The following is a 15,199-nucleotide window of genomic DNA, read 5'->3' as shown; positions in this document are numbered from 1 at the left end:
GTGAGAGGTTGCAGCCCGTGTTCGAGTCTCTATAGGGGCTGCTCCCCAAGTTTTGGCTCCATTTTAGTCCTGTGCTCCTGATTTTTGGGCACCCGGTACAGAGGGGGGGAGGGTCGGGAGGGACGGTGGGGTCTCCCTGTCGGTCTGCTCCTGGGCCTGGCCAAGATGGCCATTTGCGGGTCCTGGCAGCGGGTAGTCGACGGCCGCACCGGGGTCGGCTGCCTGCCCCTCTTCCGGGCCAACGTCTGTGCCCGCGTGTCCCTGAGAGGGAACACGTGGTGTCCACGGGGACGCTGGAGGCCTTCCGTGAACGCTGGTCACCGCGGGACATCGAGTGTATTATTGATAAAGTTGGCGATGTATTAGTTTGATGTTTGTTTGTTTGTAAACTGCCAATATCGGCAGCCTTTGATCGTGTTACCCTTTTGTATGTTTGTTTTGTTTTCTGAATAAAAGCTTTTGTATATATTTTAAAAAAGAGACCCGGGTTTGATCCTGACTACGGATGCTGTCTGTACGGGGTTTATACGCTATCTCCGTGACCGCGTGGGTTTTCTCCGGGTGCTCCGGTTTCCTCCCACACTCCAAAAACGTGCAGGTTTGTAGGTTAATTGGCTGCAGTAAATTGCCCCTCATGGTGTAGGATAGTGCTTGTGTGTGGGGTGATACATGGTGATCGCTGGTCAGCGTGGACTCGTTGAGACAAAGGGCCTGTTTCCACGCTCCATCTCTGAAGCCTAAAATAAAGAATACTTAATTCCAGTGAAGTTTCCTATCAGTGCAAGACTAAACTGTTTAAATGTTGGGATAGTCCCTGCCTCAACTACCTCCTCTGGCAGCTTGTTCCACACATCCGTGGGCTGAATGGCCTAATTCTGCTCCTATCACTTATGACCTTTGTCAGCTTGACGGCAGCTGAATCCAATCCCCTCCATTAGAGTCGGAAGACGGGTCCCGACCCGAAACATCGCCTATCCATGTCCCCCACAGATGCTGCCTGACCCGCTGAGTTACTCCGGCGCTGTGTATTTTATTTGTAATCCAGCATCTGCTGTTTCCTGTGTCTCCCCTCCATTTCCTGACGCTGCCCTCGCCCTCCCTCCCGCCCGCACTCACTGGGGTCCCACACACACACGCACTCGTCGCCCACCGTGGGAACCTCACGGCGGCCGGAGGAGCAGGGACCACGTCACAAGCGCATCGGACACAGACTGGGGAAACAGCTTGCATGAGCCGCGTGTGTATTGATGCAGCGCTGCAGAGGGTGAAGCCGGCCGGCTGAACAAAGAGCATAAATACTGGACGGTGCATGTGTGCAGGCGCTGCAGCAGCAGGGGTGGAGAGCCGAGCGCTGGGAAGGTTTGGTGATGAGGCAGGAGGGGATTACACAGTGACCAGCGCCGTGCGTCCACTGAGCCACTGCACTTCCCATCAGCAACAACAGGGAACATGATGCACGGAGCTCCCAGGAGTTGATACCATCGCCATTAAAAATACTCTTCAATCACATTGATTCACAACACAATTACTTTAATAACATGACAATAACATGAACAGATTTATCCGGGACAACGCGGGTGCTGGTCAATCGCCTCACACAGAAATATTTTAAATACAATGCAAAATGAAACAAATTAAAACACATTTCAGGTCTCAAATATTCGTTAAATAAATTACATCAATCAGCATTTAACGATTCAATTTACAAACTAACCTTCTGCTTATACTTCGAACAACACTTCAAACGTTGCAAACTCCAGTGTCAGCATTTTAGTGATCACCACTTCAAGAAATCTCACAGGAATAAAGTGAAACCTGCAGGGACCAACAGTTTGATCAAAGTAACCGGAGCAATGAGCCCACGGCACAGAACGGTTCTCCTGACTTGCGGCAACAATAAAAGTGGTTAATTTATTAATCGCCGTGTTGATGAACTCAGTGCGATAACCAGACTGCATCAGGACAGCCCCGATCCGAGCGATCCCACAGTCACAATAACAATCTAATTAAGATAGAGCTCTTAAGGATAGCGGAGTCAGGGGGTATGGGGAGAAGGCACGAACGGGGTACTGATTGAGAATGATCAGCCATGATCACATTGAAGGGTGGTGCTGGCTCGAAGGGCCGAATGGCCTACTCCTGCACCTATTGTCTATTGCCTATCCCAGTGGGGGCAGTCTATCCCAGTCGGAAGATGCAGTCGAGAGAGGGTCGGACATGCGGCAAAGAAACCCATCCCTGGTCCCCAATTCACACAGGGAGTGGGAACCACAGACCCATCCCTTCTACCCCAGACTTCTCCACACAAAGTATCGCCAAAAAGAGGGAAATACAGCAAGTACCAATATTGATACTGTTTGAAAACATAATTACTTAACGTAGTTCAAAAGGAAATAATTGAAATAAAAGAAATTAAATAATATAAAGGAAATTATAACACTGACAATTGGTGAACTTTTACCGTTCAACACAGGCTCGCAGGTGAACAGTGAAAGCAGCTGTGTCCTTAAAAACATTCCCACACACGGGGCACGTTTCACGGCAGGTGTGAGCTTTCTGCTGAGAGAGATAAAAAAAGCTCTTCCCACAGTCAGAACATGTGTATGGCCTCTCTCCGGTGTGGGTCCGCTGGTGTCGGTGGAGGTGCCCTGAGTTTACAAAGCTCTTCCCACAAACAGAACATGTGAATGGCCTCTCTCCGGTGTGGGTCCGCTGGTGTCGGTGGAGGTCCCCTGAGTGTGCAAAGCCCTTCCCACAGACAGAACATGTGTACGGCCTCTCTCCGGTGTGGGTCCGCTGGTGTCGGTGGAGGTGCCCTGCCCATGCAAAGCCCTTCCCACAGACAGAACACGTGTACGGCCACTCTCTGGTGTGGGTCAGCTGGTGTTCGTGGAGGTTCCCTGCCCGCGTGAAACACTTCCCACATTCAGCACATTCATGCTGTCTCTCCGTTATTTGTCCTGGAATATCACCTGACTTCCCTATTGCCCTCCTTCCGTCAGATGGTGTGAACGGACTCTGCTCACGTTTACTTTGTGGATCTGTGTCCACTCTGGGAGTAGAAGGTTGGTATGGAGGCTTCAGGATGCCTTCTTAAGTGCCTTGTAAGGTTCTCCGCCGTGGTGAATGCTATAGTGCAGTGAGGGCAGGGATGACAGTCTCCTTGGGTCACGCCGTCTACCGCTGGAGAAGGAAACAGAAATGATCACATTCAGCAAAAAATCCACGCTCTGATTTCGAAGACAGATTAGTAAATGCTTCAGTGTTAATGGAGCTGCTCGGAGATGTTAATTGAAATAATTTACAGGCGTGACTAGTGAAAGATTGTGGGGAGGAGGGATTTATCAATCACCAGATGATTCTGATAAAGACTCAAGGGGGATGGATTCTGTCTTTGATATCCCCCAAGGAACAAGGTACACGTCAGTAAGTTTTTAAGAATTCTTCTAACCCAGTGTGATAACTGGTTTGTTAAAATGGGCAAGTGAAAAGCAAAGTGCAGATGTCAAATAACATCATGAGCTGGGAGTTGCTGAGAACGACAGCAGGGCAAAGGGGCTGACTGCATCTTTGTAAATGCTCAGTGATTCAGCATAAGTTGCTCCAAGGATGTTTTGAATAAAATCAGTGCATCCACAAAGTTTTTGTGCTTCTGACACCTGCGACATCATTCAGCACAATTCTCTGCACTTCACTATTCTGCAAATTTCTCATCCTTACTACAACTGCTGCTTTGTTTTTGATCATAGTTTCTGACGTGCCACTTTAAACATCCGTAATTATTTTACAGTAAATTAGTTAAAGTTTGATTGTGTTGAACAATCCCTGTTCCAGGCGTACACTGGCCCTATCCCTGACCTCTATCTCCGTCACATTGACAAGTGCATCGGTACTACCTCCTGCACCCATCCAGGACTCATGGACTTCATTAACTTCACCACCAATTTCCATCCTGCACTCAAATTCACTTGGACCATCTTTGACACCACCATCGCCTTTCTTGATTTCAGTCTCCATCACAGGCTGACATCTATTACAAACCCACTGACAGTCCACAACTACCTTGTCTACACTTCTTCCCACCCTGCTTCCTGCAAAGACTCCATCCCCTACTCCTAATTCCTCCGTCTACGCCACATCAAGATGAGGGGTTCCCTACCAGGACATCTGACATGTCCTCATTCTTTAGGGAATGGAGGTTCCCCTCTCCCATCATAGATGAGGCCTCACTCCTGTTTCCTCGGTACCCCACAGCTCTGCCTTCCTCCCCCTCTCCCTATTCGTAACAGAGACAGAGTCCCGCTAGTCCTTACCTTTCAACCCATCAGCCCTCACATACAACACATAATCCTCCGACATTTTCGCCACCTCCAACGGTATCCCACCACTAGTCACATCTTCCCATCTCCACCCCTTTCCGCCTTCCACAGAAACCGTTCCCTCCGCAACTCCCTGGTTAATTGGGCCATTCCCACCCAAACCACCCCCTCCCCAGGTACCTTCCCCTGCAGGAGACGCAACATCTGCCCCAATACCTCCTCCTTCAAATCTGTCCAGGCACCCCAACAGTCCTTTCAGGTTGGGCAGAGGTTCACTTGCACCTCCTCCAACCTCATCTACTGTGTTCAAGATGTGGACTCTTACACATCGGCAAGACCAAACATCGTTTTGCTGAACACCTTCACGCAGTCCGCCTGAACCTACCTGATCTCCTGGTTGCTAAACACTTTAATTCTCCTACCCATTCCCACACTGACCTTTCTGTCGTAGGTCCCCGCCATTGTCAGAGTGAGGTTAAACGCAAAATTGGAGGAACATCATCTCATATTTTGCTTGGGCAGCTTGCAGCCCAGTGGTATGAATATTGATTTCTCTAACTTCAAGTAACCTCGGTATTCCCTTTCCCTCCCCCACCCAAGTCGCACCAGCTTCTTATTTTCACATAAACAAACAGATAACAAAGGCCTGTTTCCCTTATTCACAAAATTCTGAAGTAACTCAGCAGGTCAGGCAGCATCTCAGGAGAGAAGGAATGGGTGACGTTTCGGGTCGAGACCCATCTTCAGACTGATGTCAGGGGGGGCTGGACAAAGGAAGGATATAAGTGGAGACAGGAAGATAGAGGAAGAACTGGGAAGGGGAAGGGGAAGAGAGGAACAGAGGAATTATCTAAAGTTGAGGTCAATGTTCATTCCACTGGGCTGCAAGCTGCCCAAGCCAAATATGAGGTCCTGTTCCTCCAATTTCCGGTGGGCCTCACTATGGCACTGGAGGAGGCCCATGACAGAAAGGTCATACTGGAAGTGGAAGGGGAAGTTGAAGTGCTCAGCCACCGGGAGATCAGGTTGGTTAAGGCGGACTGAGTGAAGGTGTTGAACGAAACGATCGCCGAGCCTGCGTTCGGTTTCGCCGATGGAAAGAAATTGGCATTTAGAGCAGCGGATGCAATGGATGAGGTTGGAGGAAGTGCAGGTGAACCTCTGTCTCACCTGGAAAGACTGTTTCGGTCCTTGGATGGAGTTGAGGGGGGAGGTAAAGGGACAGGTGTTGCATCTCCTGCGGTTGCAGGGGAAAATGCCTGGGGAAGGGGTGGTTTGGGTAGGAAGGGACGAGTGGACCAGGGAGTTACGGAGGGAACGGTCTCTGTGGAACGCAGAGAGGGGAGGGGATGGGAAGATGTGACCAGTAGTGGGGTCCCGTTGGAGGTGACGGAAATGTTGGGAGGATGATTTGTTGGATACTCTGGCTGATGGGGTGGGACATCTCTGATGTCCTAGTGTGAAACACCTCATCCCGGGCGCAGATGCAGCGTAGACGGAGGAATGGGGAGTAGGGGATAGACTTTTTGCAGGAGACAGGGTGGGATGAAGTGTAGTCCAGATAGCTGTGCGAGTCAGTGGGTTTATAGTAGATGTCAGTCACTAGTCTGTCTCCTGTGATGGAGATGGTGAGGTCTAGAAACGGTAGGGAGATGTCGGAGATAGTCCAGAAATGGTAGGTTTCCTTTATTATTTTTACTTTTTTACATATCTTTCATTCATTGTTCTTTATCTCTCTACATCGTTGTTTAATATCTCTCGTTTCCCTCTTCCCTAACTAATCGGAAGGGTCTCGACCCAAAACATCACCCATCCCTTCTCTCACGAGATGCTGCCTGTACCGCTGAGTAAATCCAGCATTTTGTGTCTATCTGCAGCATCTGCAGTTCCTTCCCACACAATTAATGTTGCCTGCAGTTCCCCGATTTGTGCAGAATCCTCACGTTTTGGGTCTTGGTTTGACATCCACATTGTGGCCCATGTGATTCCCAGATCCTTGGCATAGTCATCGCCGTACCAGACCAGCAACTCGCAGTGAGGAGGAACCGGCTTGCAGGTCCTGTAGTAAATGTTGCCCCGGTGCTGGCAGGCAACAAGGTTCCGTTCCTCCTCCTTTCTGGCACAGTTCACAAATCTGCAACACAACAAGCACAGATAGAAGGTACAACAGTCACTTAAAATTATAAGTGAACACAGAACGTAAAGTATATCAGCAAAGTCTGTTGAATGGGAGATGTCCCCAGCCATGGTCCAAATTCAACCTGAAATATTGTACACCATTTGTCAGCACACTGCTGAAGGAAACTTGAACTTTGTTTCCCTTCCCACAGATGCGGCCTGACCTACGCAGTATTTCCAGTCTTTTCTGTTTTTATGTCTACCTGGTATTACTGTTGTTGGTATTGTATTGATTACTTTCTATTTATCTGCATGTTATTGCGTTAACAGACTTGTTAAGCTGCAGGAAGTTAGAATTTCATTGTGGAACAATTAAACACTGTTGACCCTGGCTGTGTTATTTACAGGGAGGCAAAGACAGAGCAGCTGTGATGCAGCGTGGCGTGAATTGAGTTAATCTTCTCTTGGAATATTGGTTTCACGGAGATACCCCAGATTTTAACGTCAAGACCTGATTTTAAACTGTGGCATCAGTCTCCCAGTCACAGATCAAGACATGACAGGCTGAATATTTGATGCAAAGTTTTGCAGCATCAGGTGACATTCCAAAAGCACGAGGCTTGAGATAGGAGTTGTGGGTCATGGAGTGATCCAAGGAGAAAGGCTGGTTTAGGCAAGGAAGGCATCGCCCAGACAGAATGCTGATTCTTTCTGGATTAATGAGTAAAATGGACCATTTTCCTTCCCCGAGTCATGTATTTCCCATTCATCCCCTCTTTTAAACTAAATAGTGGGGGGAGGGGGATGTCAAATGGGATAAACAAAGATGGAGTTGAAGGGAAAGAGAGTATAGGAGAGAATGGCCAAGTGTAATAGGAATCGATGTGAAAGGTGAGATGAGTAATGGATTAAAAGTGTTATATATGAATGTGCAAAGTATAAGAAGTAAAGAGGATGAGCTTGAGGCTCAGTTAGAGATTGGTAGATATGATATTGTGGGGATTACAGAGACATGGCTGCAGTAGGATCGCGACTGGGAACTGAATATTCAGGGTTATACGTCCTATAGAAAGGACAGGCAGGTGGGCAGAGGAGGTGGGGTTGCTCTGTTGGGAAGGGATGAAATTGAGTCCTTTGTGAGAGATGACATAGGGTCTGACGATATAGAGTCACTGTGGATAGAGTTGAGGAATTGTAAAGGTAAGAAGATACTAATGGGAGTTATCTACAGACCCCCAAACAATAGCGTAGATATAGGGTTTAAGTTGCAGCAAGTGTTAAAACTGGCATGTAACAAAGGTTTGTGGTTATGGGAGATTTCAATATGCAGGCAGACAATAGACAATAGGTGCAGGATGAGGCCTTTCGGCCCTTCGAGCCAGCACCGCCATTCAATGTGATCATGGCTGATTATTCTCAATCAGTACCCCGTTCCTGCCTTCTGCCCATAGCCCCTGACTCTGCTATCCTGAAGAGCTCTATCTAGCTCTCTCTTGAATGCATTCAGAGCATTGGCCTCCACTGCCTTCTGAGGCAGAGAATTGCACAGATTTACAACTCTCTGACTGAAAATGTTTTTCCTCATCTCAGTTCTAAATGGCCTACCCCTTATTCTTAAACTGTGGCCCCTTGTTCTGGACTCCCCCAACATTGGGACCATGTTTCCTGCCTTTAACGTGTCCAACCCCTTAATAATCTTATACGTTTCGATAAGACCTCCTCTCATCCTTCTAAATTCCCGTGTACACAAGCCTAGTCGATCCAGTCTTTCAACATACGACAGTCCCGCCATTCCGGGAATTAACCTAGCAATTAAATAGCAATAATATCCTTCCTCAAATTTGGAGACCAAAACTACACACAGTACTCCAGGTGCGGTCTCACTAGGGCCCTGTACAACTGCAGAAGGACCTCTTTGCTCCTATACTCAACTCCTCTTGTTATGAAGGCCAACATTCCATTGGCTTTCTTCACTGCCTGCTGTACCTGCATGCTTCCTTTCAGTGACTGATGCACTAGGCCACCCAGATCTCGTTGTACGTCCCCTTTTCCTAACTTGACACCATTCAGATAATACTCTGCCTTCCTATTCTTACCACCAACGTGGATAACCTCACACTTATCCACATTAAACTACATCTGCCATGCATCCACCCACTCACACAACCTGTCCAAGTCACCCTGCAACCTAATGGCACCTTCCTCACAGTTCACAGGGAGACAGGGAAAATCAGGTTGGTTCTGGACCCCAAGAAATGGAGTTTGCAGTGTGCCTTCGAGATGGATTCTTAGAGCAGTTTGTACTCCAGCCTACCAGAGAGATGGCAATTCTGGATTCAGTGTTGTCCAACAAACCAGATTTAATAAGGGAACTCGAGGAAAAGGAACCGCTTGGAGGTAGTGACCATAATATGAATAGTTTTAATCTGCAATTTGAGAGGGAGAAGGTTAAATCAGAAATGTCAGTGTTGCAGTTGAACAAAGGGGACTATGAAGGCATGATAGAGGAGCTGGCCACGGTCGAATGGAAAAGGATCCTAGCAGGAATGTCGGTGGAACAGCAATGGCAGGAATTTCTGGGCATAATCCAGAAGATGCAGGATCATTTCTTTCCAAAGAGGAAGAAAGATTCTAAGGGGAGTAAGCCAAAGGTTTGGGGAACTTTCAAAGGATAACAGAAGGTAACAAAAAGGGCAATACGGGCTGAAAAGATGAAGTACGAGGGGAAGCTGGCCATGAATATAAAGAAGGACAGTAAAAGCTTCTTTCAGTATGTTAAGAGAAAGAGATTAGTTGGGACAAATGTGGGTCCGTTGAAGGCAGAAACGGGTGAAATTATTGTGGATAACAAGAAAATGGTGGAGGAGTTGAACAGGTACTTCGGATCTGTCTTCACTAAGGAAGACACAAACAATCTCCCACATGTACTAGAGGACAGAGGATCTAGGGAGACAGGGGAACTGAAAGAAATTTGCATTAGGCGAGAAATAGTATTGCGTAGACTGATGGGACTGAAGGTTGATAAATCCCCAGGGCATGATGGTCTGCATCCCAGGGTATTCAAGGAGGTGGCTCGAGAAATCGTGGACGTATTGGTGATCATTTTCCAATGTTCAATAGATTCACGATCAGTTCCTGTGGATTGGAGGGTCGCTAATGTTATCCCACTTTTCAAGAAAGGAGCGGGAGAGAAAACGGGGAATTATAGACCAGTTAGCCTGACATCGGTGGTGGGGAAAATGCTTGAGTCAATTATTAAAGAGGCAATAACGGCACATTTGACAAAAACGGCAGTAAAAGGATAAGTCCAAGTCAGCATGGATTTATGAAGGGGAAATCTTGCTTGACTAATCTTCTGGAATTCTTTGATGTGACAAGTAAAATGGATGAAGGAGAGCCAGTGGATGTAGTGTATGTAGACTTTCAGAAAGCTTTTGATAAGGTCCCACACGGGAGGTTGGTGAGCAAAATTAGAGCACACAGTATTGGGGGTAGGGTACTGACATGGATAGAGAATTGGAAGGCAGACAGGAAGCAAAGAGTAGGAATAAACGGGTCCTTTTCGGAATGGCAGGCAGTTGCGAGTGGAGTGCCGCAAGGCTCAGTGTTGGGGCCGCAACTATTTACCATATAAATTAATGGTTTGGATGATGGAATTACAAGTAACACTAGCAAGTTTACAGATGACACAAAGCATGAGGTTATCCACTTTGGTGGCAAAAACAAGGCGGCAGATTATTATCTCAATGGTGTCAGACTAGGTAAAGGGGAAGTGCAGCGAGACCTGGTTGTCGTTGTACACCAGGCACTGAAAGTAAGTGTGCAGGTACAGCAAGCAGTGAAGAAAGCCAATGGTCTTCATAACGAGAAGATTTAAGTATAGGAGCAAAGAGGTCCTTCTGCAGTTGTGTAGGGCCCTGGTAAAACCACATCTGGAGTATTATGTGCAGTTTTGGTCTCCTAATTTGAGGAAGGACGTCCTTGCTATTGAGGCAGCGCAGCGTAGATTCACCAGGTTAATCCCTGGGATGGCGGGACTGTCATATGAGGAAAGATTGGAAAGATTGGACCTGTATTCACTGGAGTTTAGAAAGACGAGAGGGGATCTTATAGAGACGTATAAAATTATAAAAGGACTGTACAAGTTAGATACAGGAAAAATGTTCCCAATGTTGGGGATGTCCAGAACCAGGGACTACAATCTAAGAATAAAGGAGAGGCCATTTAAAACTGAGGTGAGAAGAAGCATTTTCACCCTGAGAGTTGTGAATTTGTGGAATTCTCCGACACAGAAGGCAGTGGATGCCAATTCACTGGATGGATTTAAAAGAGTCAGATAGAGCTCTTGGGGCTAGTGGAATCAAGGGATATGGGGAGAAGGCAGGCACAGGTTACTGATTGTGGATGATCAGCCATGATCACAGTGCATGGCGGTGCCGGCTCAAAGGGCCAAATGGCCTCCTCCTGCACCTATTTTCTATGTTTCTTTCCCCTCACTTGCCCACCTTTGTCCCACCCCACCTCTCTTTTCCAGCTTTATTCCCTTGTACTCCATCAGTCTGAAAAAAGTCCCACCCGAAACGTTGTCTGTCGATTCCCTGCACAGATGCTGCCTGACCCAGAGTTCCTCTCACACTTTGCTTTTACTCCAAGAATCCAGCATCTGCAGTCTCTTGTGTCTCCATTCTTAAATAACCCAGTTATTGCTTATTATTATAAGCATTTGTCTTTCCTTACCTCATCCAGTTCGATTTAGATTCATCCTGTGCATCAATGTATTCAGTGTCATTGTTTGCCTGACTGATCGATAAAAGAGATATTTGGTTAAAAAAAACCACATTGATAAAGAAAACAAACATGAAGCTTACAGTTCCCAGTTCCCTTCAACTAACTACCACTTCACCTATTTTACTTGATTACACTTTTATATCAGAGCACTCGAAAATTCCTGTGAATTAAATCACATGGCAAAGAAACCCCAAGAATATAATAAACATTTTGCACAATTTCAAGGAGCTTTGTCGGGTTGTAATAGATTCTTTAATTTTGGTAATGTCACTGTGCTAATGATTTCTGATTAGTCAGAAACGTTCAATGTATTCTCAAACAAGGAGGTCGGACATCAGGGTGAAAGAGGGGCAGCAGAGCAGGAAGGAGATGGGGCACTGAGTCAGCTCAGAGATTGGGTGAGGGAGAGGGATGCCAGTCTGAGCAGTGAAGTGGAATCACTGGAACAGAAGAGAAAGACAAAGAGCACAGACCCTTCAGTCTCTATTCACATTGACAACCAAATTAAAATGGAAACATGTAATTAAGAATCTAAGTTACAGAAATTATTTTCAGTTAGCTTCAAACTGTTTCTTTATTGGTAAGAAACTTGAAGACTTTGATTAGAATATAAAATAATTCAGCTACAAAAAAATTGTAATAAAAACAGAGAATTCAGGAGATACCCAGCAAGGCAGGCAGCATTCGTGGAGGATAAAACACAGCTCAGATTTCAGGATGATGATCTTTCTTCAACAAATGTTATCATACCTGCTGAGCATTTTCCATGATGAACTATTGGAACCACTTACCGCCCATGAATACCCACTGATAGCAGCTTCTTCTTCATTTGAAACTTCTCCTTCATAGGGTCCAAAATAAATGCCCCTGGGAATAACCTTCCCTTCATTCCAGACGCCAAGATCGGCTTTACGAATTTTGGACGTGGCAATGCTGAGGCCCTCTGGTAGAGTTAAATGAGCTCTATCAGGGCGATTGCAATCAATGACAGTGTCCTTCATGAAGATTGGTGGGCCATGCACAGGACATTCTTCAATAAAAAATGTCTCACAGGCTTCACAAACTAAAACGGAAAATATAAAATTAAGAACTGATCAGGGTGTTGGCGTTATTGAAAATGGCTGCACTTGGTACTGAAAATGCTTGTTGATCCACAAAAGATGTTATCTTATTAAAAGTATTTCAGAATATAATACGACCATGATGTAGATGTTGTGCAGAAGATCTTGGAAAAATTACTCTTTCCAAAATTACTCTTCTGAGGAAGCATTGAAAATGTGAGAGATTAATAGTGGCCGATTTGTGAAGAATCCCTTTGTGATGTTTGTCCCCCATGAATATCTTCGGGGTAAGATGCCGCTATTAAATTCAAAATGGCTGCCGTGTTGAACTGTATGGATATTTATAAACATCAAGAGAAAAATCATGACCATGGAATATAATTTTGCATTTAGTAATAACAAGCATGATGTAATGCAGAGTATGTTTAACGGTAACAGTGCTGCAGTGCATGGAGTCAACTCCAAGAAACGTGTTTTGAAGGATAAAAGTAACAGTCTATTATGTGAACTTATGAAGCATTTGTAACAAGGCAGATGAATTAAGACCATTGACATAGGTGCAGGAGTAAGCCATTCGGCCCTTCGAGCCAGCACCACCATTCAATGTGATCATGGCTAATCATCCACAATCAGTTCCCTGTTCCTGCCTTCTCCCCATATCCCTCGATTCCGCTAGCCCCAAGAGCTCTATCTAACTCTCTTTTGAATGCAGCCAGTGAATTGGCCTCCACTGCCTTCTGAGGCAGAGAATTCCACAAATTCACAACTCTCTGGGTGAAAATGTTTTTCCTCATCTCGGTTCTAAATGGCCTACCCCTTATTCTTAAACTGTGGTCCCTGGTTTTGGACTCTCCCAACATCATAGAAACATCTAAAATAGGTGCAGGAGGAGGCCATTTGGCCCTTCACAGTGCTCATGGCTGATCATCCACAATCAGTAACCTGTACCTGCCTTCTCCCCATATCTCTGGAATCCACCAGCTCCAAGAGCTCTACCGAACTCTTAAATTCATTCAGTGAATTGGCCTCCATTGCCTGCTGTGGCAGAGAATTCTACAAATTCACAACTCTCTGGGTGAAAAAGTTTCTTCTCACCTCAGTTTTAAATGGCCTCACCTTTATTCTTAGAATGTGTCCCCTGGTTCTGGACTCCCCCAAGATTGGGAACATTTTTCCTGCATCTGCCTTGTCCAGTTCCTTTATAATTTTATGTCTCTATAAGATCCCCTCTCATCATTCTAAACTCCAGTGAATGTAACCATAGTCTTTCCAATCTTTCCTCATATGACAGTCCCTCCATCCCAGGGATTAACCTCGTGAACCTACACTGCACTGCCTAAATAGGAAGGACGTCCTACCTCAAATTAGGAGACAAAAACGGCACACAATACTCCAAATGTGGTCTCACCAGGGCCCTATACAACTGCATAAAGACCTCTTTACTCTTATACTCAAATCCTGTTGTTATGAAGGCCACAGCCTGCTGTACCTGCATGCTTACTTTCAGTGACTGGTGTACAAGGATACCAAGGTCTCGTTGCAATTCCCCTTTACCTAATCTGACACCATTGATATAATAATCTGCTTCCTTATTTTTGCCGCCAAAGTTGATAACCTCAGTTATCTACATTATACTGCATCTGCCATGCATCTGCCCACTCACTCAACCTGTCCAATTCACCTAGCAACCTCCTAACATTATCCTCACAGTTCCCACTGCCACCCAGCTTTGTGTCATCTGCAAACGTGCTAGTGTTACTTCTACTTCCATCATCCAAATCACTTATATCGTAAATAGTTGCGGCCCCAGCACTGAGCCTTGCGGCACTCCACTCTCCACTGCCTGCCATTCTGAAAAGGACCCGTTTATTCCTACTCTTTGCTTCCTGTCTGCCAACCAATTCTCTATCCATGTCCATACCCTACCCCCAATGCCATGTGATTTAATTTTGCTCACCAACCTCCCGTGTGGTACCTAATCAAACAACGGCTTTCTGAAAGTCTAGAAACACTACATCCACTTGCTCTCCTTCATCCATTTTACTTGTCACATCCTCAAAAAATTCCAGATGATTAGTCAAGCAGGATTTCCCCTTCATAAATCCATGCTGACTTGGACCAATCCTTTTACCACTATCCAGATGTGCCGTTATTACCTATTTAATAATTGACTCCAGCATCTTCCCTGCCACCGATGTCAGGTTAACTGGTCTATAATTCCCCGTTTCCTCTCTCGCTCCTTTCTTGAAAAGTGGGATAACATTAGCTACCCTCCAATCCACAGGAACTGATCCTGAATATATTGAACATTGGAAAATAATCACTAATGCATTCATGATTTCTAGTCACCTCCTTGAGTACCCTGGGATGCAGACCATCAGGCCCTGGGGATTTATCAGCCTTCTGTCCCACCAGTCTACCCAATCCTATTTCTCGCCTAATGCAAATTTCTTTTAGTTCCTATGACTCCCTTGATACTCTGTCCACTAGTGCATCTGGAAGATTGTTAGTGCCTTCATTAGTGAAGACAGGTCCAAAGTACCTGTTCAAATCTTCCGCCATTTCCTTGTTACCCATAATCATTTCACCCGTTTCTGCCTTCAAGGGACCCACATTTGCCTTTACTAATCTTTTTCTCTTAACATACCTAAAGAAGCTTTTACTATCCTTCTTTATATTCTTGGCCAGCTTCACTTCCTACCTCATCTTTTCAGCCCGTATTGCCCTTTTTGCCGTCTTCTGTTGTCCTTTGAAAGTTGCCCACTCCTCTGGCTTCCCGCTACTCTTTGCTATCTTATACATCTTTTCTTTTCATTTTATTCCATCTCTAACTTCCCTTGTCAGCTACGGTTGCCTCCTACTCCCGTTAGAATCTATCTTCGCCTTTGGAATGAAATGATCCTGCATCTTCTG

At 45.8% G+C, this 15,199-nt stretch overlaps 1 protein-coding gene across 1 annotated transcript; it reads right to left on the bottom strand.

The window, feature by feature from the left end:
- Positions 1-1,509: 1,509 nt before the first annotated feature.
- Positions 1,510-12,288, bottom strand: LOC144591265 (histone-lysine N-methyltransferase PRDM9-like; the record flags this gene model as incomplete). Its single annotated transcript, XM_078395534.1, has 4 exons — positions 1,510-3,092; positions 6,263-6,453; positions 11,175-11,237; positions 11,976-12,288. Coding segments are annotated over 4 exons (1,202 nt in total), but the record flags the coding sequence as incomplete, so codon positions are not given.
- Between the last annotated feature and the right edge of the window lie 2,911 nt (positions 12,289-15,199).

Source organism: Rhinoraja longicauda, unplaced genomic scaffold, assembly GCF_053455715.1.
Source record: "Rhinoraja longicauda isolate Sanriku21f unplaced genomic scaffold, sRhiLon1.1 Scf000772, whole genome shotgun sequence".
NCBI classification, from domain to species: Eukaryota; Metazoa; Chordata; class Chondrichthyes; order Rajiformes; family Arhynchobatidae; genus Rhinoraja; species Rhinoraja longicauda.
Note: the sequence above shows the minus strand (reverse complement) of the source record. Positions and strands in the feature narration are given on the sequence as shown.